The sequence below is a fragment of the Amblyomma mixtum genome, chromosome 2 (genome assembly GCF_055824585.1).
Source record: "Amblyomma mixtum isolate Tamu chromosome 2, ASM5582458v1, whole genome shotgun sequence".
NCBI lineage: Eukaryota > Metazoa > Arthropoda > Arachnida > Ixodida > Ixodidae > Amblyomma > Amblyomma mixtum.
The window spans coordinates 184,739,427-184,767,340 of NC_143013.1; the positions used below are offsets into that span (position 1 = coordinate 184,739,427).

Genomic DNA, 27,914 nt, shown 5'->3' on the forward strand with positions numbered 1-27,914 from the left:
AAACACGAGTCCTGGTTGCGGGTGCAGCTGCTAGCGAGATAGTAAAGGCACGTACGAAACCTTGATCGAATTCAGAGTACGAATAAAGATATATTCTGCAGTACTAATAATTCAAGTCAGTATTCAAAAAATGGTATGTATGCTTGATATCACATTTTATTTATCCCGAACTGTTTGTGACGCTGTTTTAAACTGCATACAATTGTAAGATTGTTGTTTCTGTAATTCTTCAACTTGGGTCTCCCAGGCAGCAGACGTAGGAAAACACTGCAAGCTGGCGTGGTCCAGCCTGAATGGACATGCTAAACGACGTCATTATTCATTAAACATGATTCATACCAGGGATGCATATAATGCAGAATAAGGATTAACGCATGCGCTGCAGTAAATAAAGGCACAAAGCAATATAGCTGCAATTTATTTTATGCTTTTCGTGTGAGAAAGCTGGTGGTGGTGTGTTGCGTTTAATGACGCATACAAACCAGAAGAACAGTTTGGGGAGGCACTTAAAATAGACCACTCAAGAGATTCACGTAAGAGCATTATGTAAAAGGAAATAGTCAAGCGTTCGACAGAACATCGTCTGCTCAAGATGAAGCCCAGTGCGAAAAAATGCATTTAAGAGTCACTGACCTAGGTCAAACAAAAACCAACTGACCTTTTGGCTACAATACGAGACCGTTGTTCACAACAGAGCATTCGCAGCAAAAGCGGCGTGTATAGCCTTCGAAATTTCGCTCAATGATGTGGAATGAGCTGTTTTTTATTTAATTTGCGTCAGTGACCATTATATGTAAAATTTCGTAAATTGAACTAGCACCAGAAAATGTACTACATAGATGCGCAGTGGATCAAAACCATGCCTGGGCTTGAGAAATTGGTAGTGTATTCCAAACGACAGGTTTCGGTATTGGGATTTACTTTAACATTTTCGCTTAAATCCTGTTTGTTTCAGCGTTGTGAAATCACTACGTTAGAACAGGATGCGCAGATGGAGATGTGTGCTTTACGATATGTGCTGAAAGAATGAACGGGTCAAGCCGAAGCGGGTGTTCAATATCGTTCAAAAAACTGAAAGTTCAGGCCAAGAAGTTCATGCATGGGAGTACAAACTGCACGGAAGATGATACTGTTTCTTGTTGACTTTCAAGGATGAAGGAGTATTCTTTTTACATTCCCTAATAGATTTATTTGCCACACGCATTGGTATTGGCTGCGCATGAACTGCTCAGTACTGACAATGATTAGCAAAACTGAGTTTTGTTAAGAAAATTGCGATAAGTTTAATGCGCAATATGTGAGACTGCAGTGCTAATATATGCTGCAACTTTTGCACAAAGTTTGTGTGCGTACTCTTCGTACTCCGCAGCTCTCAGCAAGAGATTAGGTATGGAGATGAAAAGAAAGCAGGCGGAGAGATTTGAGATCAACCAGCCGCCTCAAAAGTGATGCCATCCCGAACAATTTATAAGAATTCCCATATCTTTCCTGATAGTCACTTTCTCGAGAACGTGCAGGAGAAATTTGGTAGAACAAGAATTCGATGACTTGAAGACAGCTACGATGAATTCTGCGCACACGTCTTAGCAAGAAAAGAAGGATGCTAATGGCCTCCAAACACACGTGTCGAACTTTTGAACAACAGTGCTCGGAAACGAACGTATAATGTTCCTCAACCCCATCGGGCATTACTTTCCCACAGTTGAGCACGCGGTGATTATAAGGTCTGAAACTTCTTTTTCAGGGCGGTCGAAGTACAAAAATCGCAAGACTGCCAGGCATACAAGTGTCCGAGTCATTGTCAAGTGTGCGTGAGGTCTTCTGAAGCATGTTCAGGAACACACATTGGGGGACAATCAACAACGCTGCCAACATGCATAGTAGAGAAACTGAATGTCCGCTTCTTGGGGACCTGTGTTACGCCGAAAGTCCTCAGCGCTCAGCGGCTTTCCTTACTTGTCTTGAAGAGCAGTCATCACAAGTCTTAAAAAAATTACGGAGGGCACTTATGACTAGTTACGTTTTTTTTAATGCGAAAGCATTGTTTTTCATATTTATTTCCATTTTACTTTTATTTTTGTTTTTATTTTTCTCTTTATTTCTAGTGACATGCCTGCTCTGTAGCATACAGACGTAAGGCAACGCATATACTTGGTTCACCGTTGTTCGCCAAAAACCAACGTGGTTGCGTGCTCGAATCGCAGTCCGAAAGCGCTGGGTTCAATTCCCCGAAATTTGGGAAGAAATTTTATTGTTGCGAAAGCACTACTCCGTTGGGTAAGCCCCGAGCATGTTCTTGCGTTGTTTGCATACTTGCTGTGTGTGTGGGTTTGTGGTGAGTGAAATTAGCAAATAAAATCAAATAAATACGCGTGACTGGGATTTGAACCCGCGGCGGCGCACAGATCAGCTGCGCTGGCCTCTGCGCGAGAGTCGAATACAACATCTGTTAGACTGCACCACACTCTCGCGCCATGCATGGCACATCATCTTCATCAACTCATACTACTATCACGTGTACTGTCCGATGACAGTACTGTCCGATTACAGTACACGTTAAAAAACTCCAAGTAGTCGAAATTTCCGGAGCCCTTCACTGTGCCATCCCTCGTAGCCCGAGTCGCTTTCGGTCGTTAAAACCCCATAAATCAACCAACTACTACTAGCAAACTAATATTCGCGATTTGAGCTATGTGGCGGTAGTCACAAAGACATGTGCGCTGCATGCGTTGGCTTGTACAAAGTTGTGCCAGAAACACGGCTCTAGAGCAACACGCGTTGGCGTTCATAACATTGCTGCAGAAACGCGGGACTGAAGCATAGGCCGCCGGCGCACATTGGGCACATTAGCATTGACAATGAAAAGGTGGAAGACGCGCATAACTTGTTCCCTGGGTCAGTGGACACCCCAAAAGCGCTATCAGGTACGTGGTGGTGGTGTTCAGGTACCCAAAACAGTGCTTTCGCTCTATGTATCGAGCTTAGCAATGCTCAAACGAGACATTTTTTTTTCGTTGATAGCACGATGTCGTCATCTGCGATTTTAGGAACCACTGCTGCTGGACTACGCCGACGCCGGGTTTCGCTGCCGATGAGCCATACAATGCTTTCCTATGTACATACCTTGTCACTCAGGAGACTACATTGTTTTCTGCTCTGTCACATGCCATATAGGCCGCCGCGGTGGCTCAGTGGCTATGGTGCTCGGCTGCTGGCCCGAAAGACGCGGGTTCGATCCCGGCCGCGGCGGTTGAATTTCTTTGGAGGAGAAATTCTAGAGGCCCGTGTACTGTGGGATGTCAGAGCACGTTAAAGAACCCCAGGTGGTCGAAATTTCCGGAGCCCTCCACTACGGCGTCTCTCATAGCCTCAGTCGCTTTCGGAGGTTAAACCCCATAAACCAACCAACCAACCAACACGCTATATGACCACGTGGTTATAACCTTGAGAGAAGGCGAAAAACTAAGGAGGAGGAAACGAAATTCTACTCAGCGGCAACTTTTACAGGGTCCTCGTCTTAAAAAGGAAGCTATTTTCGGCAGAAGATATGCGAAAAAAAAACATAATCAAGAAAAAACAATAGCAGCTACATTTTCGTAAGCGTCATCCTAATAACAGAGTGCAGTAAAATGGCACTGCCAGTTTACTTGTTCAAAAGCTGCTAACTAGCATCAAAACCTCTTTTTCAGTTTTTAATAGCCAGTTCCCATTCATAACAAAAGAGCATTTTTGTGCTTTGCATGTCAAATCCAATGCGCATGTCAGTGCAACGCACGTTTATCCAATTGCAAAAGGAGAGCTGAACACGAACACAACAAAAGAAAAACTCGCAAGCCCCAGTAAAGCCATGAAACTGAAAGTGAACTTCGCGCGATGCTTGTTTGCTGCACGGAGACAAAGAAATCAAAGCAATCAGAGAAGAGAACCCCACAGTGAAAGCCCCGACAATCTTTATGCGCGTGCTGTACACACGGATAAGATATGTGGAGACATGCGTCACGAACAGCGCCATACACGCACTAACATCCGGCATTTGGCCGACAGCTGCACACGGCGCAGGCCATTGTATTTCAAGATGAGTGAAAAAGTTGGGCAAGTTGGTACATATTATTATTCACAACAACGCAGGAAACACGGACAAAAGGGGAGAATAGACAAAATAAGCGCTGCGCTTGTTTTGTCTATTGTCCCCTTTTCTCCGTGTTTCCTGCGCTGTTGTGAATAATGAACACTGAATTTCACCTCAAGGTTGAAAAAATAAACTCAGGCTGGTAGCAAACGACAAGCAGGGCATACAACATGCATACACAACAAACGTATTTTGAAGCACCGGCACGATAATCTTTTCCCCCGATTTCTACAAGTCAGTTAACACGCACTCGCGCACGAAGTTCGCAGCCTAAATTCGCCTAAATTCGGTATTGACCCAGGCCTAACCGCAAAATACGGGATGTTTTCTTCCCCTCAAACACCAAAGAGGCTATAATCGCACACTAACGGGCCCCTCATCCGACGACAACATGAGCCACACTTTCGACGGCCAGCAGTTGGCGATAAAAAATACTTATCAGCCATCGCAGGAGCACACAGCTTCAACTCGGCAACAACAACAGCACAGCCCGCCGTCTGCCATCTTCGTTCTTTACTTCGACGAGGCTCGATATTGGCGGCTTGCTTTCCCTAGCGTCACCAGCCAATACTAAGGCTGTTCGCCCCGCTGCCAGATTTCTTCACCATGAGTAGTGCGCTTAAATCGCCCGTCTTCGACGCCGATACGCGAAAAGTAAAAGTGAAACAGATACCTACAGTTTGGACATATGGCGACGACGGGGCATCGATCTGTTCTACGTTGCTATGTTGCGATATCTTTTATGACCGGTCGCGAACCGACGTTAAGGACCGGAAAAGAAATGATTGCCACAAGCCCCGTTCAAGACACCAAGAGAAATTATTTCTTGATACGCCAAGTTACGCTACAGCATGTCCTTTGTTATCGGCTCGTATATCCACGAGTCTCCTGCAACGCCCTACTTACACTGCAACGGCGCCCTCCGTGCTTGTATATCGCATCGGTTTAGGTCAGGCGCTCCGCAATCATTAGCAAAGAAATCTGGTTTCCCCATCCAGCGACAGATAGCCTCACACGCCACCTGCCGCTAGCCGAGGACTCGATCTTTCACCTGACGCATGTTGTACTTCCCTCCATGCACATTCGGCCCATTTCTCCGATTTGAAGTTGCGGCTTAATTGTTCCGGCATTAGATGTTTTTCGCACACACTTACGGCGCAGGTTTTACCGTTTTTTGCAACCATAAGTCTACACGTACAACTGTTCTCGCAGCTTCATCTTATAAAGCCGGTGTTCTCATTGCCTTAAAGCTATTTGGTTCCTATCGGGAGCGTTAACGGAGCTTGTCAGAAAAAAAGACCTCTATGATGTATGGCAGTCTAGATGGGTAAGCTGTCGTCCTCTGTCTGGAACGGCACTCCAGGGATAAGAAAGTTAAATAGAAAAGATTAAGCGCTGGGATTTTCTATTGTCCCTTCCACTGACACAGGAGCTGAGCGGAGCTTTCTTTCATAAAGACTAGAGAGTTATGGCACAGCCCTATCCGCGATTCGCTACCCTGATCCGCTACCACAGGGCGCCACTGCACGTTCGCAGAACGCTATGGGGGTGCCATATGACACCACGTTCCCGTCAGTTGCGTGCGCTTCTGGCGCGTCGGGACCAATCAGAGCGTATGTAGTGCTGGCCCGCGGAAGCGGATCATCGCAGCGGATCCAGGATCACTTTGCGCCATAACTAAATAAAGTTACAGAATACCGCCGTAGGATTTCACCTCGCCTCTAGTGGTAATCTACAAGGCCACATCATGAACGTCAGGATCGCAAGAACTCCAATAATCATGCTCAGTAAATTGATTTTTGACGCACAGACGTGGTGGTGCCTCACCTGCAGCATTTTCAAGAAACTGCTCGAAAACTACGAGAGGCGAAAAACGAGCTCGACAGACGGAGTGCAACGTGAATTCGAAATGCAGGAGCCATTGTCATTTTTCTGCTCACCCGCGGTGCACTGCGTTTCTAAAGAAGCTGAGGTCCACGCAGCAAACCGTCGGTTATAGGAGCACTCATCTCTGCCAGTACAGCTCGTTTTTGATGCGTCTGTATTTTTTGCGCTCTTTTGAAGATTTAACAACGCACCAGATGGTTTTTCAGCATCGCTGTTCGAAATACACATACACCAAAGATAACCCTGCCTTTTGGCGCTCCTAAATAACATTCCCTGATGTCTGAAGCTGATGCAGTGAAGCCGCTGAGGCCTCTTAACTGGAAGCCGTTCAGCTGCCTCGACACCGAAATGACGTAATTGGAACATCTTGTCAGCTACGCAACGCACTTCTACCTGTATCCTTGCTCCACTGCGTCAGACGCCTCACGCTTGGTGACTTCGATTTAACTGCATCAATCTTCATTACAGCTTTGCAAAGAAACGCGAAAACTCTGCTTCAAACTAAACAACAGCATGGCGTGGCATTAATAATTTCAATTCTCCTATGCATACCTTCAATTCTGCTTTGTTTCCAGTGGCATGTTTTCTGCCGCCATTTTGGCTTTCTGAGCTGTAATAGAGTTAATTTATTGTTGTTAAGCATTTATTGTACTCGCGGTCTTCCAGCTGATCCTTGCTTTTCTCTATCGCTGTTTCTCTCTCTGTCTCTCTCTCAATCTCTCTAGACTGAGGACTGTGTCCAACTTCAGGATAGTAAGGAACCAGGCACTATGTCAGGCCTTTGAAAGATTTTGCTCAAGTCAACTACAAAATATAAACACTGTTTCCAGTTATAAGGACCTCGCGACAATGCCTACCCTGCGGCAGTAACGTTGCGGCCTCCAACCCTTCAGTGAAAAAATGTCACGTTTTGTGCAGTAATTAGTGGGTATGACAATGGCACGGACTCCCGAACACAGTTTCCAAAAAGGTGTGGCATGGTACGGGTGTTTTCACGTCTCAAAGCTGTTGATGGGCTTCCAGAGATGACGTAGTGTAGAGATCGAAATTCCTTTTCAGCTACCTGGTCTTCTTTAACGTAAACAACACAACACTAGCGCGCATTTCGACTTCGCCCCCATTGAGATGCAGATGAGTCACTGGGATTCGATCCCGCGATCTTTGGTTCAGAAAAGCAAAATCTGTGAATTAAGAAAAATGAAGAGCCTATTCGGGTGACAAAATACGATTCCGAAGTTAAAAAAGGCTCAAATCGCGTTTTCCTTTTTTTTTTTTTTGCCGACGGGTTCAAATAGGAAAGGAACTCAGCTTTTTACTGGTTCAGGTCCATGCCTGATGAAATAGAGGTAAACATTGCCGAAAACGGAAATTTTTGTGTTGCAATGTGTAGCGTTGGTGGACAAGCACACCACCGTCACTAGACTTTCGCTGGCAGGATTAACAGGTTTTTTATTTTTAAAAATGGTTGCCTGTCTAGTTGACGTATTCCTTTTCATGAAATTAAGAGATGCGAAAAAAAAAACTTCACACAGCGAACGACAGGACGGAAAGATGATCGCAGTGAACAACTGGTAGAATCAGCTGCTCTCAGCTCCAAACATAGGTCGGCGCATGCACGAAAGTTACTCCCGCGGCAAGCCTGGAAAACGTGTATCATTAACACACTGTGCAATACGGAGTACCAGGGTTCTAACCTGACCACAGCGGCCGCGTTTCGATGGAGGCGAAACGCAAAAAAAGGCCGTGTGCTGTGCGATGTCAGTGCACGAGATGCCCAGGAGGTCGATATTATTCCGCACACCTCCACAACGGCTCCTATTTCTTCCTTTCTTCTTTCACTCCCTCGTTTATCCCTTCCTTACGACGTGGTTCGGGTGTCCATCGAGATATGTGACACAGTTACTGCGCTATTTCTTTTGCTCGAAAAGAAAACAATTTCTCATTTGAAAGAGGCTAATTCTGGCATGCACAAAGCTGTTGGTGTGCCTCTATAGCGGAGTTGTGTGCATTCTTTATTTTATATACTTCCATAATTTCTATTGTTACGGCGTTACTGCACTTGCCGAGAATGTTTCCCTCATTTCGTTGCGGCCGACACTCGCATGTTCTGTAATGTTCAGTCAAATTTCTGCTGTTTTTTTTTTATCCCCTCGTAACGAAACTTCATGCTCAATTATTTATGCAGCGTCTTTCCTGACTTATTTAGGCTTTTCAACTTAATGGTGGAATTTCGTGCACTACTTCTTTCACGTACTTCACATAGAGCGCTCCGCTCTCATGGGAACATATTTCGCGCAAGCGTCGACTTTGTCTTGTACTTGGAGGTGAAAGCCTCTGACAAAGCAGTTGTTAGTTGCGCTTATGTTGCTTTCCTCTATATCTGCGTGTCGTGCTTTTTTGCACAAATCTTCGTGACGTTACATCTTCGTGACGAATCTTCGTGCTCTCTGAGAAAACGTGATATGTTGGCTCGCCGTAGTCAATGCGTCTATAAACTTTTATTAAATACATCATGTGCACGTCGCCAAGGAATGCACCGCGTGGCACAGGCTCTCAGTGAAGTCTGCTGACTCGCGATGCTGCACCTGGACGCTAGCAGGTTCCCAAAAGTAAGAAGTTCGAAGTTAACAGTGCTGAAATTCTTCTTAAACGATTTCGTTGTAGTTTACTGAATTCTTCGAAAGTTCTAACTGTAAAAGCAATGTTACGTTTCGAAATCTTCTGAGCTTCGAGACAGTGGTTTTCAGATCGACATCCGCTCGTCTGCTGAAATGCCTTCTGGCTACTTCCACGGGTTCGCGGTACTCTTAGGTTTCAAACTGCTCTGTGCATCGAGACCACGGCGTTGAGATGGCCGTCCGCTGCCTGGGAGGGTTCATCACGGCCATCCACTCGGATCACAGCTCCATGGTATCATGGTATCATACGTCGGCGGCGGCGACCGGCTTCGGTGTTCTGTGTGATTCCCGGCGGATGCGGCAGAGGTTGTTTACAGCAAACAACGGCGCCTATATACTCAAGGTTCTGAGGAAACCTCTCATCTTCCCCTGTGTGCGACCTATGAGCGAGTCCAGCTTCGGCATTCCGTTCCCACAGAGAGCTTTGCAGTGCAGGTGTCTGACCTTCGCCACCGCTTGCCATGGGTCGCCTTCCGAGCCCGTCATCAATGGCCTGGACCACATTTAGTCAGATGTGGCGCAAGTGCGTCAAAGACGTCCTGGTGGGCGGTACCCAAACAACAGTGACTGGACGCTTTCAATTGAATTGAATTGCAAACCAGAGACTGAGGGACAGAAGATTCCATTAAAAAGAAAGCTGTAGTGCTCATTTTTTCGGTTCGAATCCTCCTTAATCACAATGTAAATAAATCTCTGTTAAATTTCTCTTTTCCTCGACCCGTCTATGCATCGGCGTCAACTGCGATGTTCGAGTTCCTTCAGCTCCACTTCTCACTTGGTTCGCTACCCGATGAGTCCGCTATCGGAGGAGACACAATGAAACAACAATATCGCAACCAACTCGCAATGAAAGGAACCCAATTAAAGCAGTAACGTCAGGCGCAGTGACGCTCCTAATGGAGGTATTCTGTGTTCACTTGAATCTTGGGTATGGGACTTGTAGGTGTTTACGCAGGAGGAGCAGAAATCATGATCCCTAAAAGCGTCGTAAAGCACGTGTAAATTCTCAAGGCACGCTCGTGTAATGCCCTGCTACCTCATAAATCTACCACCAAAAGATGCCGTGCAGCCATAGCTGCAGGCCTAAAGCTACTCTTCAAAGCGACCTTGCCCTACTACGCATAAGCAAAATTAGGCCTGACATAATGCTTAAGCAAACATCGGCACAACACATAAGAAAAGTTGCGCGCTAAGCCTTAACTTTCGCACGCTATTCAATACGCCATTTTCATGGTGGGGGTAAGAGAAAGTGCGCGGAAATATGCTTGAGATTGGTAACGCTATTGTACTTTAGCCTTGTCACATTATTTCTGTATTATCGAGAAAGTTTGTACAGCTGTGAACTTAACATAGATCTAACTCTATACACCGATATATCTCCTGCTTGTACGAGGGAATTTTCCACGCTGCAGCTCACACTCCCCAGGTGAACAATGCGGCCTTTTCATTTTTAGGCAGTGCTAGGACGTACCGAGGAAACGAGTCTGGAATACAATGGTTCCCGGCACAGTAATCTGGCAATAAAATATATCCTTTTATCGTCGTTCGCCACAGCACTGTTCAGTTTTTAATTTAATATATACCTCTCATTCAGGTAAATTACAAACCTGAGTACGGTAAGCCAGCAGCGAATCATTTTTTCACCCATTCTTACACGAATTACAGCTCACAGAAAAGCAAATAAACGCTTTACGACAACTTTGTGCTCGACACTGTGGCTTTGATCTGAACCAACATGCTGCACTAGTTGAGAACGTTGTGAATTCACCTTACTTTAATATTTTCAAAAGAACAGTGAGCGCAGCTGGTGGTTTAGCCCTGGAACACGAAACGAACAATGCGGGTCCCTATCAGGTCCCAAGGTCGCGCGCATCAGCTGGTGATATTACGAGGCTGATAAACGAACATCGTTACCCTGCGTCATCTCGCTTAAAAGAATCATAGGCCCGAAGTGTGCCTCCCTGCTTAGATTGCGTTGAAGCGCTTTCGCTATCACTATAATCAAAAAGTCATCAAAAAAATCTCCTATCCACATTGTTTTTATGTCACCTCGGAAAAAATAATAATTTGTCATTCGCTGTACAACAATGATACGCGAACAGTCGTTCAAGAACGAAAAAAAACAAGATCCAAAAAGTAGAGTTTATTATCATTTGTAATGCCACAGCTACCTCGACCAGAACATACAGTGGAAGCCAGCTCATTCTCTTGTAGCCATTCTTACACATGGAATGCTTTTATGCGTTCGTACTTCCCCGTGTAAGAACGGTGGGCGCGTCCCCAGCTCCTGACCTTAAGTTCGTGCCCCGGCACGCGGCCGGCTGTTCACGGGTCTTTCCTGGCGAAGTTGGGGGCCATATCACAAAAGGTGTCGGCGCGTCCTTCGGCATCGGCGCGCATGTAGTCGTCCACCCAGTCGACAAAGTGTGACACCTTCATGTAACGCATCGCCCTGAAGAACCTCATGGATTTGCAATACTTTCCGCCCTTGTGCACGATGCCTTCGAGGAACCAGGAGCCGCTGTCGTCCTTGCGTACCAGAGGGCCTCCGCTATCAGCCTGCAAATTGCCAACAATTTACGATTGATGGACAGAGTTAAGAGCAAGCTTTTGTTGATCTATTCAGTTCTATTTTTTCAGTGGAGTAGCGCCCTTATCGGGTGTTCCTCGACCTTCCAAGCGAGTGCCACCCCTATTGCAGCATGAGTTCATTACCTGCACCTAGCTCTCTTTTTTTGTTTATCCAGTAACTTAGTTGCAAGAAGAAATAACAAACAAAACCATCGTCTAAACGGTCTCACTGTTGACAGCCGCGCTATGTAGGTTTCTACACAGGATTGCTTGCTTTTATAGCAGAACAGCGTAAACCATTGCTCTGATGAGGTGCTCAAGCATTGCCGTCTCGCCAGTGTGTGGTAAATATGGTCACCAGTGCAGTGCAGTAGTTTTATTAAGGAGTAATTTATAGAGACCTCTAGCAGGCATTTATAAATGTTTAGGTTAATGAATGCTGTTTATGAATGCCGCATTGCATAATCCTCCAACAACCATACCCTCACAGAGGAAGCACAGAATCTAAAACGTGGCGTTGGATATACGTCACCTGGCATGGTGTGCCGTCTTCGTAAGACCCGCAGAGAAGGTAGTCGGGCACCGGGTGGAACTCCCTCACACAGCGCTCGTTGGAGATACTCCTCGTCATCAGCTGCTGAAGGCGCTCTGGTCGCGACTCGGGATCCAACTCTGTACCAGTGCAACGCAAGTGTCATAGCGAGGTAAATATCAGTATCTGCTATCTCTTTGAGCTGCGGACCTAAGGCGACGAAATAGCTGTGCGTTTTAGCACCTTACTCCTACAGCATTTTTTCGCGCACGGTCTATGACCACACTCGACGTAATTCGCAGTTTTCAAAACAGACGTCTTCTATGCGCCTTCGCATGTTTCCATCGGGCTCTGCAAACATCTTGCTCGTGTGAATACGAAAGTGTTGATAAGTTAGCGACAATGGAAATTATGGATCATATCAATAATGATTTACGGGAGTTACTCTCATGTACAATCCAAACTAATCGCTAGTGAATATGTAAATTACCAATTGAAGCTGCCATGAAACGCCTTTCAAAGAATAGTGCCTTATGAACTCGGTGTTCAATGGACAATGCTTCTCGAACCTCCGGCAGTAACAAAATTTGCATTGCGTATTGTTGAAGAAAACACACTTTTCGGCAAGTGCAATTTGTCCTTTGCCTTCTTCGCACCTTCTCTTCTGGTGTTTCCTAGCACGTTCTAAGTTAGGCGCCTCTCCAGCAGGGCAGGCGAGGAGGAAAGTCATCGAGACGCAATCATACCGCAGTTTCTTTTTCAAACTATTACACTTGCCTCGTGTCCACCTTGTGCGTACGCACTTCTCCTGCGTGCTATTTCATCAACATACACTAAGTGCCCTTTAAGGTAGAGAGAGAGCAAGCGGCTGGGCTTCTTGGGAACACAAAGCTAATAAGATAGGTAGGAACCTTAATGTGCTTAGCCAACGTTTCGACAAGAGGACGTGTTTTCTTCTGGTGTTAAGCGTTAACGTTTTTCCGGTTTAAATAGGGCCTTCACTTCAAGGAGAAGCCGCGATGGGAGGGGGGAGGCCCGGATGCGCGAAGGGTGTTCGTATGAGAAGCGTCGCGGTTACAGCCTTTTGGCGCAGAAAGCGTGTGCCCTCTAGAGTAGGTCTCAGTAGCTGTCGAAATTGTGTATGTTCATTTTTGTATGTTGTAGCGTTCAGAAAGGGCCGCCAGTCGTCACTGGCGGCATTAAGCATGTTCGACCTCAAAAATTTCAGTGTGATTCCGCAATGAAAACAATCAATATTTGCCCATTGTCATGAGAAAACCCCTACTGATGATATATAATGGATTATCAGAAAAGATATTAAATTTTTTAAGCTTACACAGAACAAGTAGTGCATTTACCTGGTGTCCTACATAGTAGGACGCTCGACGTCGGCGCAGATGAAAATATGTTGTGAAAGTAGGTTTATCGTAATTCTGAATCAAAATAAGCATTTTATATGAAAATATTATTTTTTTTACTTTCCCGAAGTTTAGGCATATATGCGTTGAATTATTTTTGCACTAGTTTCTGCGTGACGTTCAAGTGACGCCTCAAGTTATCTGAAGAATTTACCGACGGCTCAAGTTTTAAACACGGCCTTCACTCCAAGGTGGAAGCCCGGATGAGAGGAATGAGGCTCAGATGTCGAAGGCCTTTCGGATGGGAACTTCGGAGAAAGATTCTGACTTCTCTGCTACGTATGCAAAAACAATATTTACGCGAGATGTTTATGACTACGTGATATAATAAGTAAGCGAGTATATTTATAATACCCGATCAAAATGCATTGCATGGTTTCTTTCGCAGTGTAAGCTCCATTTACAAACTTTAGATAAAGTGCCTAAATTTTATGCATGCTGCAAGAAAGGCTTAGTCCCACATGTGAGGCATAACATTATTAGTATTATCCGAGAAATTATAGAAAAGCGCATTTTTTCGGCGCAAAATTGTTCATGCACCTATTTTTCTCAGATATCATATATTGCCGGCATAACAATCAACATATAAAAAAATTACTTCTCCGGGCGCTTAAAGATTTCTGCTATTTATTTTTGAAAACTAACCTCCTTGGTTTTCTATAACAGTCTTAAATACTCAATGCGAGCGCAGGACAAACTTCAAAAGTAAGATTTCGGTGCCCATCGCAAGGTTGGACCGTTCCCACCAATATGTTTTACAATAGTCCACTCTATTTTCCCAACTATTTTCAATAACGCACCCCATCTGCACTGCACGCTGCGACCACAGAACATAGTTTAAAGGCCAGATTCTGATACGCATCCAGACATAACACATTTCAGACCAATATGTTCAAAACAGTATACTACAATATTCCACAGTTCTCTCGCAATTAAAAGTGATCTCCGAGAAAGCTGGACATGATTACCACTGTGGCTACTGCGACTGATCAATGCGCAAATCTCACCATCCGCTTGTCCCCAGCCGGTGACGTAAAGTGTCGTATTGTCAGGCAGCTCGGAATCAGGCTCAGGCAGGCACGCCGGTTGAATTGTGTCCGTGAAGTTGACGCTGCTGGACAGCTTGATGATTGCAATGTCTTTCTGCATGTTTGCAAGGAAGTAAAGTTGCACAGAATCGTGTTAACGGCCTGCTTGATAATTGCGCATCTGATGGTTGGGTTGCTTATCACTATCCTGAGTTAGGTTGCAGACATTTATCCCCCATGTGTATTATACTATCGTCATCTTCGTTCTTTTTCTCTTCCGTTTGAATGGCTAATCTCCCAATTTACTCTGTACAATTATTTTTTAGTCAGTCAACCTATTCGCCTAGTAGTCTCTCCCACGCTTACTAGTCAGTAAGTCGTTTGTTTCTCCGTTGTTACGCTACTGCAGTCGTCTTTGTCGCATAAAATGAAAACATTTATACCATTTTCCTTATTATGCTTCCATGAAAGCGTAGCAAAAACTTCAGAAACAAATGAGCTAAATATATTTTATTGCTACACCATAATGTTCGCCACTTGGTTCACATAAACATTTCTAAGATGTGGCTTTTGTTCCTGTTTCGAGCTCCTATTTTTGCCAACTAACGCAAACATTTTTTCAAAATTAGCGACGAATTTCAGAGCAGATCAAAAAAAAATTGGCAGAGGCTTAGCTTGGTTAACCCCGGAAGGTCGCGAAAGCAAATTACGAGCAAGTTTAGCGACTACAGTAGTGAAAGGCGAAAGCCTGAGTGCTGCACGGAACGCCGGAAAAAGCTTAAAGTGCTATTGAGGTGTCCACTAAAGCATAGAGTTGGTAAGGCGCCTTTCCTTTCCTCCAAATCAACTCAGTCTAGAACGCTGTCAATGTCAGAGCGCATCAATGAACGCCGGAATTAGCTTAAAGTGCTATTGAGGTGTCCACTAAACCACAGAGTTGGTAAGGCGCCTTTCCTTTCCTCCAAATCAACGCAGTCTAGAACGCTGTCAATGTCAGAGCGCATCAATGAACGCCGGAATTAGCTTAAAGTGCTATTGAGGTGTCCACTAAACCACAGAGTTGGTAAGGCGCCTTTCCTTTCCTCCAAATCAACGCAGTCTAGAACGCTGTCAATGTCAGAGCGCATCAATGAACGCCGGAATTAGCTTAAAGTGCTATTGAGGTGTCCACTAAACCACAGAGTTGGTAAGGCGCCTTTCATTTCCTCCAAATCAACGCAGTCTACAACGCTGTCTATGTCAGAGCGCATCAATAAACGCCACAACAGAGGTCAAGCCAGAGGTCAAACGTGGATCCGCCGGGACGCCGCTGAAGGCTCAAAACCTAGCGCAGTATTGCTTTCGCAATAAAAGCCTAACATCAAGGCGAATCTTTCCGAGTCATTACAGAATGATACGTCCGAACGTTACACAGCGAATTAATCTAGCCGGACCGCCGCCGCTTTCGCTCAGTGGTTACGGCGCTCGGCTGCTGAACCGAAAAACGCGGGCTGCATCCCGGCCGCTGCGGTCGATTTTCGATGAAGGCGAAATTCTAGCGGCCCGTTTAGTTTGCGATTTCAGTGCACGTTAAAGAGCCTTGGGTGGTCGAAATTTCTGGATCCCTTCAAAACGGCGTCCGTCTTAGCCTGAGTTGTTTTGGGACATTAACCCCAATGAGCCAAACTAATCTAGCTGTACCACCGCATCGATCCGGATTCCATCCAGCGCCAGCAAAAATACACCAGCCTCACTATTCAATGCCTTAGCCCACTCGGCCTCACATGCAATAAGTTCTGGTCAAATGTTTTAGGGGAATCCCCCAAGGTGGAGTAGATTTGCAATAAGGGAGTAATTACTCATTGACGTCCACCTAAGCGCAGCCATACGGCTACAAAGGAAGCTATAGGAAAACATTTGACCAACACTGTTCCATCTTCGAGTTATTGATCAATTCGCTCTCGCCCTACCATAAGCTTGCCGTCCCGGTTAGCTCAGTTGGTAGAGCGACTGCTCCGGTGAAGCGGTGGTCCCGGTTTCGAACCCCGGAGCAGGACGAATTTTTCTTTAACTGCGAAGTTTCTGAGAAAGCTGTATAGCTTTTCTTTGTAGCCGTATGGCTGCGCTTGGGTGGACGTCAATGAGTAATTACTTCCTTATTACAAATCTACTACACCTTGGGGGATTCCCCTAAAACATTTGACCAGCACTGTTCCCACTTCGAGTTATTGATCAATTCACTCTCGCCCTATCATAAGCTTGTCGTCCCGGTTAGCTCAGTTGGTAGAGCGACTGCTCCGGTGAAGCGGTGGTCCCGGGCTTGAACCCCAGACCAGGACGAATTTTTCTTTAACTGCGAAGTTTCTGAGAAAGCTGTATAGCTATCCTTTGTAGCCGTAGGGTTGAGCTTGGGTGGACGTCAATGAGTAATTACTCCCTTATTATAAATCTACTCCACCTTGGGGGATTCCCCTAAAACACTTGACCAACACTGTTCCCACTTCGAGTTATTGATAAATTTGCTCTCGCCCTACCATAAGCTTGCCGTCCCGGTTAGCTCAGTTGGTAGAGCGACTGCTCCGGTGAAGCGGTGGTCCCGGGTTCGAACCCCGGACAAGGACGAATTTTTCTTTACCTGCGAAGTTTCTGAGAAAGCTGTATAGCTTTCCTTTGTAGCCGTATGGCTGGCTTGGGTGGACGTCAATGAGTAATTACTCCCTTATTGCAATAAGTTCTAATTGGTAACTCTTGGCGCTACGTGTTCCAAATCATATTGTCGATTAAGGCTGGGTGAACGACGCATTTCCCAAGCATTTCACCCTAAAAAAAGCCGAGCACCAGGAAGGGATAGCTTGTATCCATTGTATCACCGATGGGCACCCGGCGGCACTAGAGATCCAACCCTGCGCCTCACGCATGCGAGACAGATCCTCAAACGACTGGGCCACTGCTGCGGTCCCGTCGTGTTTCAAATAACACTTCGGCCCTTTCAGATCCTCGGCGGCAGAAAGTAATCGACACTGGCGACTTTATGTAGCCGGACACGAATTTGCAAAGGCGACCCAGGCAAACGAATACGTCGCCAAAGTCACAACAGAGCGGCCGAGCGCAATGCCGCGTCAAACGAACAAAGCAGCGAGGGGCACTGAGCACACTTTCCTGAACGACAAAGAGATGCAGCTTAACGCCGCGGCGCCTAAACACCAAAAAACGGCAAGGGAAACACGACGAAAAGTGGTCAATGACGGAGGCTCCTCAAGCCGGGAAACCTGCGAGAAGGCCATGCGCGTTGCCTAAACTGAAGAACAGAAGCGAGCATAGACAGGCACACATTCCAGGGCCATTGCTCTCCCTGGAATCTATTTCACGCTGACGCGCTATCTTCGCGTTAGCATGCGAATTTAATTTGATAGAAAATAGCTTGATCTAGCGTATTTAATATTGGGCCGATAACACTATTTCCTTAGATTAGTAAGAACCATATGACTGTATCAAGTAATTTCAGCCCATATAAGGTCACTGACTTGAGCCTCCCGTGCAACGCATTAACGATTATAAGAATAGCAGTTTCCACACACCATAGGTCCAGCACGAATTAATATATGGAACATCAAGCACTCAGCCGTATGGCGGCAGTCCGCAGTACACTTGGTTCACCCTGTCTCGCATACTCTGCAGTCTTCTGAAGCACAGAAGCAGTCACTCATTGTCCACGAACTGTGCTTTCGTTAATAAGATCTAAAGACGATAAAGTTCAGATGCCGAAAATCGCAGCTCGGCTGAAAGCATGGCCACTGAAACTGCCGTTAAGACATTTTGGCACATAAAATAGCGACGCGATTTTGTACGGCCGCGGAGCCAACGGGTTGTAAAATATCGATAATTTCCGCTACGCCTCTTCATGAAATCGTTTCCATAAGTAGTGCTGTCTTACGACCATGAAGGTCGTGCACACAGACACGATCATGTGTTTACGCCATCCTGTGCAGCTACACAAAGTTGAGAATTTAGTAGAGTAGAACAAAGGGCTTCTTCCTAGGCCATATAGAAATACGGCGCACAACATTTCGGGGCACAGTTCTCATCCCGTATTTTTGTTGGCTGTGTCACTTCACACTGTACCCTGTTTTCAGACAACATTCGCAACCTTTTTTACTACCGTCAGACTTTTTTTTTAAGTTCCTTCTAGCTTATCTCCTTCTAATATACTAATTTATATGGCATACAGAAAGTGCCGACTTCTTGGCTTATTTTTTACAGTACAGGCTTGTGACTGCACTCATCTAAGATAGGTAATCCACACAGGTGAATAGTGTATTCAAAGTGGACCTTACTGGCAACCTACGGTCCAATTTGTATCACTCATTCTTACCGTGTCGTCCTTGTTCATGCATAGATGTTCGGCGTGCACATACTGCTCCGCGTTGTCACGGATCACGCGGCTGTGCGAACCCACGTGCACGTAGGTCCCATCGGGCTTGTAGAACCTGCGCACAGAGTGGATTCGCTGAGAGCACCCTTCGGCAGCCATACGCAGCCGAAAGATACGGAAGAGCACCACTGAAATGCAAACTGGGTCCCATCGGTTTTGCAGAGTTATGCTCGAGAACTTTAGGCGCATTGCGAGGTAGAAGCTGTGATAAGATAAAAAATTACAGGCCTTTTACGACTTCTATACATTCTAGCTAAGTGCCACGTGGCACAGACTGTCTAGACTGTCAAGACACTCTGAGGTTACCCGCCACCAGCCTCAGCCTCAATAGATTAGGAGCTCCGCTTTCACCTCCACTTTACGAGACCGCTCAAGATGGCGACACGCCCTCAAAACTGAAGGTGCAGAAGGCTGTAGCTACCGAGTCACACCCGGTGGTCCAATGGCCTACATCGATTCATACCAGCGCACAGAGTTCACAGCCAAAACTACAAGTTACAAAGCATATGGTCGGCGCCACGAAACCAGTAAGGTATGACGACAGAAGACAAGTTACGTGAACTTATAAACTCTTTAGATTAGTAGAACCATGCAAAGCGATGTAGATGCGATCTGAATGGAACGCGAACACGACATAGCCATTCTAATCGGCCCATACATCACGTGGGCCCATCTGTGGAAAGTGCACCAACTACTACCGCGGATCTCACTCCGGTTTCATGTGTGCGACGTGATTCGTACGAATAATTCGCGCGCCGTTTCGGACTTATATGAAGAGATACTAAAGACTGAGAGAGGGGAACACCAAGTTGTTCCACACTTCAAAAGTAACACTTCTGACTTACGCTCCCGCTTGCATCATAGTACCAGATGATGATGATGTATTTTAATGGCGCACGGGCATCTGTGGCCAAAAACCGCCATGGCACAAGGTATGCTCTTCTACCGAACATGGTGTTTAGGCCCCTTTTTCTAGACATTTCATCCTCAGAAGCCGAGCACCAGACAAGGGTGCCGCTTGTGCTCATTGTATCACCGGTGGGCTCCTGACAACACTGGGATTGAACCCCAGATCTACCGAATGCGAGGCGGATGCTCAAATTTCATAAGACCAGCTCAAAGAAAACTACGTCCCTTTGACGACTGCACAGATGTGAACTTTGGCATACCTTGTAGAAAATTTCTGAAAATATTTAAGTACGGTGCACAAGAAGTATCTTTTTAAAATCTCCAATTATTATGTTTACCGCAAGTGGGGCTGATATTTCTCAAAATTCATCGTTTGAAGCTGATTCCTGTTCAAAACACCTTGTATCCCACCGCGGTGGTTTTTTTTGTCATATGAATAGATCCACGGTTAAATGTTCTCCACACTGCGAAGTTAACTTACAGTGTCATTATTTCCGAGTTGTAAAATCCAAACTTCTATCTTTCGCCTAAAATTGCCTATACTTTCAGTGGTTACGCTCAGTGGTTGCGGCGCTGGGCTGCTGACCCGAAACACGCGGATTCGATCCCGGACGTGGCGGTCGAATTTCGATGGAGGCGAAATTATAGAGGCCCGTGTATTGTGCGATGTAAGTGCACGTTAAAGAACCCCCGGTGGTAGAAATTTCTGGAGCCCTTCACTACGGCGTCCCTCATAGCCTGAGTCGCTTTGGACGTTGAACCCTAATAAACCAATAAACCAATTTGCATTTTATTATATTATCTCATACTGCAGCCACAAACCAGACTCTGATTTTCCTCTGCTTTTATTTATTTTCTCACAATCCCTGCAGACCCTGTTGTGGCCTCAGATTGTTCTGCAAAAGTACAATAATCATAAAATTTTGCTTCCCAGGCGTACAGGTGAGCTACTCTATGCCAGTTAAGAACACCTGCCAAATGAACTCATGCTAACTTTATTATCTAGATAAGCTGCAATTTTTAGCCCTAAAAGCATGAACTAGCTGACACTTTTAACAATGGCCCAGCATTCATTGCAGCTGCTCTTTCACGATACTGATGAATGGAACCCTAATATTCTATTTGTTTTCATAATCAAATTTAAGCAAAGCACTGAGCTTTCCCTTAAAATTAAAGCCGTTAAAATTAGCTAAAATTAGCAGTTAAAATTAACAAGCATTCTTTTTCATTTTCATCACAGCCTGCCAAAGTCATTTCCACCTTCCTCAGCGCCACTATAACCGCGAACTGTTTAACTTGCTCTTTCGCGCGCTGTTACTCGTATCGTTTGCGATACCTTCATGTTTCTGAGAGAGAACAGCTGCTCTCGAATAAAAGCTTAAATAGTGCAAAAATTTTGGCCTCCATTCTTGCCACCCTTCGTAACTCGCGTCCGGTACTGAACATCACGGTTCATTGTCACTACGCTTAGTGATGAATAAAGCTTCTACATTCACTGCCACTCCGCGATTGCGCACAGCCTTCGCAGTTGCGATGGACGGCAGTTATTTATGCCCTAGCAACGGACGGTATGTCAGTCATGAAAATATCGAAGGCTTGCGTTTTATAGTTTTTTTCTGATTAGTTCCTACTCTTAAACGTTCAATACATTTCGTACAGTTTTTGGATTATGACCTCATAAGTACTCTTCACCAAATCCGAGGAGATTTTATATCCTACAACTCTTCGAGCCCCAATCTTAAGGGTGCCAACTCAGAGCCTAACTTACAAAGTTATCTTCTCGACATTTTTGTCATTTGAGCTAGAATGTTTGCCTTTTTAGCCACATAATATTGCTATTCACAGCCAATTTCACTGCGTAGCTGACGTTTCAATCTGCAATCTGCATTTTAATCTCTTGTGCAAACTAAACGCCATTCCAAAAAAATCCTTGCTTGGTTAATTCGATTGCTAGTTTTCTTTCCCACCGCTCACAATTTGTGTCCTATAATTCTACTAATTCTTCTCTTGTCGATCTATTATCTGGAGTTCCTTAATGGTCAGTGCTTGGTCCTTTATTATTCCTAATTTACATTAACGACTTACCACGTCATGTCACATCACAAATACGCCTCTATGCAGATGGCTGTGTATTATATCAAGAAATCAACACACCAGATGATCACTTGCAACTAAACGCCTCATTTACTAGTTTTGCACCTGGTGTAATACATGGCAAATGAAAATAAATTTTAGTAAAACTGTAGTGATGTCTTTCACTAACTGCACGCACCCTTCACTGTTTAATTATGACTTCAACTCACCACTGCATAGGACTCTCGAATACAAGTATCTCAGCTTTATATTCACCACTAACATGCGCTGGGCGAAAGGCATTATTTTCATTTGGACAAAAGCGATAAAAACACTTGGGTATTTGAGGAGAACGCTAACTAGTGCCCCCCAAAAAACTAAGCTATTGATGTACAAATCCTCAATTCGTCGCGTAAATGAATACGCGTCTCCCATCCGTAATCCTCATAAACAATGTTCAATTTGATCAAATCGAGAGCATGCACAGGAAAGCCATCAGGCTCATACATCGTCGATATGATCGCTATTTCTCACCTCCTGGTGCCTTGTCCGCTTTGAATCTAACCAGATTGTCCGTGCGTCATAAGGTGGATTCACTGAAGTTCTTGCACTGCATCGCCAATTCACTGTATCATGTCACACCTATTGTCTATCTTACCCCTGATATTCCCCGATCAAGCAGGAGTCATCACAGCCTTAATGTTAAGCCATACTTCGCCCATACTAATAATTTCAAACACCGCTTTTTTCCTCGTACTATTCAACATTGGAACGTAATTCCTGGCATAACGCGGTCTCTTCCATTAAACTCATTTTAGACAGCTATAGGTGCCACATGATGTTTTGTTTGTTGTGTTCATTGTGCACTGGTTTAATTTATTAGTTAATGCCTATCACATTGTTCGCGATATGTATTCAACCATGTGAGATGTAATCTTTTTGTGTTTGTTGTACATTGTCATTTTTACAAATTGTTAACCCCACTCCTGCAGTAGCTCCAATAGAGGCTGCGGTAAGTAAAAATAAAATAAAATAAATAAATAAATAAATCGTTGGAACTGCTGACCTTACATCCAGGCAATGTTTCGCCCATTGCATAGGACAACTCTGGTGCCGTTTTATTCTTTGCACTTTGTACCAGCATTTTCTATTCAATTTATGGAAGACAGCATAATAATTTCCACTCTATTTCACTGCAGACATTGTAAGTCCAGCTTCAAATTGTACTTGCATGTTTTTATACTGTTGTTGGTATTCTGCTATTTGTTTTCATTTCCCATCTTGCTCTAATCCCCACCACTTCGTATCGCAGTATTAATTAACAAATACAACACAAATCCTGGGGCTCACATGACGCAGTGGGCAGCAGTGAGCACGTGGCGGTCAGAGATCAGCGCGCCGCCGCAAAAATACATGCTATCCCAGAAGGGGCTCATGTGTAGGCCGGCGTGCCACGGCCAGCTTCCCGGCACCGCCTCCTGACCGCCCACGATGCGGTCTTCCCTCTTCTCCAGCAGGGGCGCTATGGGCGTCCTGCCGCATCCCTCAGGGTTGGTCCACGCCGACGTGCCGCCGGTCGCCAATAGGACGGCGACCGCGGCTTTTATGACGCTGACGCCAGAGGCTCCCTGCCTGCTCATGGCTATCGCTGACCCTGCGGACAGAAAACGCATTGTCATCGTTATCACTGCAACAGCCCTTTTTTGTGCTTGCTGCGACCATCTTTTCCTTAATATATCTTAGCCACACCCGCTCACTTTAACATCTACCCCCCCCACCCCCACCCCTCGCCCTGCTGCACATGCCTTATCGAATCTCTGCACCCCTCTGAAAAAGGGGAGAACTTTTACAGACACTACTTTCTTTTTTTTAAGCGGTAGCTGTTAAGGACACATTGACAGGGTTGTGGGGCGTTGGCACAACACGGCACGCTGATCGGTCAGAATAAAGTGACGTCACGTATGATGTCACTAAAACGCGCATGCCTCAGTGGCCCGAACGCAGAACGTCATCACTGGTAGCGTAGTTCAGCAACACGCACAACACTAAAAGGGGAAAATAAACATGAATAAACAATACTTGAGTTAACTCCTGCAAAGAGCTTTCGTTGAATACTGCTTGACAAAGTGATAACCGTTCTCTGAGGTTTTCATCCACGCCCTACAGACGAACTACTACACCTGGTCACTGAGAGTTCGCGTATAAGTGGAAGAAAACGGCAAGACCGTGTCAGAAACACGACAAATTTTTGTACTTGTGCGGTAACGACAGATTTTCTGCGTAGAAAGTTGGGCTAGTTGGTTGGTAGGACTATTGTGAGACATTCCAGCGGCTTAAAAAGACACGGACGAAGGTAGACGAGACAGGACGAACGCCGGCGTTCGTCCTGTCTCGTCTACTTTCGTCCCTGCCTTTTTAGCCGCTGGAATGTCTCACGATTTTCTGCGATTCTGTAGTATTTTTGGGTAGTACTGTTGTTTTTTATGTAGTGATTTTCTCTAGTCTGCGGCGGTGAAGTACTTTACTATAGGAACTACATAGAATTCTGCTCTTACTAGAAGTTTTTGGTAAAAAACCTTACAGAAAACCTCTGTTCTACAGAAAACCTATAGGAATTTTTTTCTTGTCTTTTTCGACTATGAGACCCCTCCTGGAGGCTTGGGTTGTTCGGCCTATTAATGTTTCAGCCCTGCACCACCATCATCAAAGCTACAAAAGTATGCGAAGGAAAGTTCTCCTCACCCTCCATGTATCTTGAAGGCTTACACTCTGGTACAAGAGAGAAGTGATTTCATGAACGAAAAATTTAACGACTAGGTACTAGTTCTGCATGTTTCGAGCGTGAACAAAACAAGACCGAAGAAGAACGACGCACATTACTGATGACAGTTCAAAGCTTTGTTCCAGGTAAACTTAAACTTATACACCGAAATTTTGTCTCGCTTTCTTAGGTCTTCTTTTTCTGCTTACATATTCATTTGTTCCTACTGTCAAGCTTTCAGTTTTCTGTAGCAGTGCATGTGTCGTCCTTCGTGTTCGCTCTTTTTCTGTTTGGGCTCAAAATACGCAAAACTAGTTCATTTGGCACGAGACGTATTGAAGCAGCCTGTGCCTGTTTTTTTTTGCAGCCTTTCCACATAGTCTATAATATAAAAAGCGTCCTGCATGCAACTAAGTATAGCAAATGCATATTTATGCATGTGAATAAGTTAACAGTATAACTATGTGCTTGCTGCCTCAGGGACATATCTGAGTTGTTAGTACAGCCTTTGGCAGCCATATCAGTTTCCTTTTGGTTTCTTTTCTTCACAACAAATTCATTGCATCGTCTGTGTAGGCATAGATTTGTCAGAGTTATCTAACTAGGCTTCTTTCAAAACATGTAGAAGCAGTAGTGCATTGAAAACCGGAATATTCACCAAATTTTGGTGTTCTGTACAAATGGGTAATAAAAATTTTGTGCGTTTTATTTCGTAAACTACAGTACCGATTAAACGACAACCACAGTCAAATAAATCTTGAATTCAATTTGTAGCTAATAGTATTGAATTTAATTGAATTGAATTGGCGTTTTATTTGCAGGAAACAATACAGATGAATCCCTGCGGGTGGCGTAAGGCTAAAGGCTTGGAAGCCTGACGAGGCCTTAGCCCCCTCACATCAGTTACAGCCTGCAGCAGCAGCAGACACACATTTTCTGAATTTAAGCATGTACGCGGTTGCAATAGGATAACATGTTCACGCTTTTCAATTACAACACAATGAATACGAGAAATACACAGTACAATGCAGCAATATAACTAAAGTGCAGTTCAAAAGTTTTGAGCAAGAATGAAGGTACATAGGCATTCATGTACAAATGAAAAGAAACTAAGCCATAACTTGCGTACGTGGCGTACAAACTGCAAGTTTCTAATAACACAATTGAACAGAAGTGAGTATTAGCGTATATCACAGTCTAACAAAGAGCAGTACGAAAGGGAAACAAAAGAACAAACTTAGAATAATAGTTGCAAATGCATGATAACCATGTAGAAGATGTTTACTGTATTTGCAATGCGTTTATGGTTCTAAAATTATATTTGAGGAAAATAGGAATGCTCGATAATTTCGTTTGAAGGCTCTGAATGGTTGGCTTAAGTCAACATAAGATTCGTGTATGTTAAGCAGTCTAACTATTTGATAGTCCATAGCCTGTTTGCCATAGTTCGTTCTGAATTTTTGTACCTTTCTCTTACGATTCCTGATTGCATATCTCATGGAGGCATGCTGGACGTTATCGGCATATAGCTGTTTTTTGTATATTAGTTGCATTATCCGGAAATTGTACACTTTTTTAACTGGAAGGATATTATGTTTGAAGAAAAGTGGTTGCGTAGGCAAGTTTCTTACTTGACCTTTGTAATTCTCTAATATCCGAAGTACGCGCTTCTGCAGAACTAATATTCTCTCATAATTCCCTTTGGTGGTCGTACCCCATACTAGCATACCATAGAGCAGTTTGGAATAGAATAAAGTGTAGTACATTGATCTCTTCAGCCAAAGGGGTAAGATATGGGCCACTTTACTTAAACATCCTACAGAACGCGCGAGTTCCGAAATTAAATGATCTACATGATAAGTCCATGACAAATGTTCGTGAAACCATATTCCAAGAAACTTTTGCGTCTGCACTTTCTCCAAGTAATGGTCTTCAAACTTAATATTGATATTATCACATGCATTCTTATTGATGGGTCTGAATACTATGTATTTAGTTTTTTGCGCATTGAGCTGCAACTTATTTTTTTCTAGCCAACGGGACAGTTCTAGCAGATAATCATTAGCTTCATTTCTTATTTCTTGGATGGTTGTGCCTGTAAAAAATATACTTGTGTCATCAGCAAACAATGTGATTTCAGGTGTGTGTTTTAGCTCAGTGATATCATTAATGTATAACAGAAATAGTAGCAACTTTATTAGTAGCAACTTTATTAGTAGCAACTTTATTAGTAGCAACTTTATTAAGGACACAACGTTAAAGTCCAGTAGGTCAGCGGCCTGTGTATAAATGCTGTTCGGCAGACGCTTCGGAAGAACTATTCAAACCTCATTTTAAGAATTTTGCGGCCTGCGTCTGTAACGTAATATTGCCCTGCTCGAGAAACAATTTCCTTTTGGGAAAGCTACGTCGCTGGCGACAGTGCCATCGTACGCGGTAAAATAAAACACTCGAATTTATCCTTTAGGCCCAAAGAAATTTTCTTCAGAACTTAGGCAGAAAATGTAAGCAAACATTGAGAGGTGGTGAGCAAAATTATAATCAATGGGAAAGCCCCTGATTAATGAAGACAATGGAGGATGGGCATGATATATAAGGGAAGAGGGGATAAAGCTGACAAAAATACCTACCGTCTCAACAGTGACATCATTGGTTTATAGGGGGCACATTATAAAGGGCAGACTGCAGGCATTTGTGGCGAAAAGGGGGTGCTAATAGAGATACAAACTGGGTTCAGGCAACAAAGCAGGCTAGAGGACAATCTGCTGTCACCGAAGCAGTGTGTCGAGATTGCCAAAAATGAACACAGAAACCTATAGCTAGCACTTCTGGATATCGAGAGAGCCTACGTTACTGTAAACTAGGAGGATTTTTGGGACACACTGGACGCATTAGATGTGGCAGTTTGAGTAACGAATGTTTTAAAAGATATGTATTAAAGTACCAAAGTGCTTATCAAATGGGTAAAAAATGTATCAAAGCCTATGAGGATGCAGAGGGCAGCTTAGGTTAGCATGTTCAATGTCACCTTTGTTGTTCGTATTGTACTTATAAGGATTATAAACAAAACTAAAGAGGAGCGGGCTGGCTTCTCCTTTTCTTTTTTCAAGTAAGGAGAATGGATTGAACAGTCATTTTCAAGATTGATGTTGCGGATGATATAGTGTTAATGGCCGACAACGAGGAAGATTTCCAGAGGTTGATGAACATCAGCTGCACAGATGGAGAACGATTACGTCCGCAGTTTAATGAAGAAGACTCGCACTCTCGATATTTAATGATGAGGGCGGCAAGCAGGGGACCTGGATAACCACGAGTATCTTAGGGTGTGGATAAATATGGCGCTGGGATTCTAACAGAGCATGAAAAATATGTAATGTCTAGAGGTGGCAATAATGCAGCTGTCATAAAAAATAGGGCGTTGTGGAAGTACAGTAGGTAAGAAGTGGTAAGAAGGGTCAGGAAAGGGGTGATGGTTCCTAGCTTGACTTTCGGTAATGCGGTCCTGTTCATGAGA

The 27,914-nt window shown here is 44.5% G+C and overlaps 1 protein-coding gene across 1 annotated transcript in view; it reads right to left on the reverse strand.

Annotated features, from left to right (window-relative positions):
- LOC149361804 (transmembrane protease serine 9-like) overlaps positions 1-27,914 on the reverse strand; it is a 73,464-nt gene that overhangs the window by 34,705 nt on the left and 10,845 nt on the right. Inside the window, exons 2-6 of the mRNA XM_089568158.1 lie at positions 22,987-23,290; positions 18,595-18,709; positions 14,223-14,358; positions 11,798-11,937; positions 11,023-11,253 (exon numbers count right to left, since the gene is read on the reverse strand). Coding sequence (XP_089424284.1) covers positions 11,023-11,253; positions 11,798-11,937; positions 14,223-14,358; positions 18,595-18,709; positions 22,987-23,276 — 912 coding nt within the window. The 5' untranslated portion in view covers positions 23,277-23,290. The remainder of the gene's footprint in view (positions 1-11,022; positions 11,254-11,797; positions 11,938-14,222; positions 14,359-18,594; positions 18,710-22,986; positions 23,291-27,914) is intronic.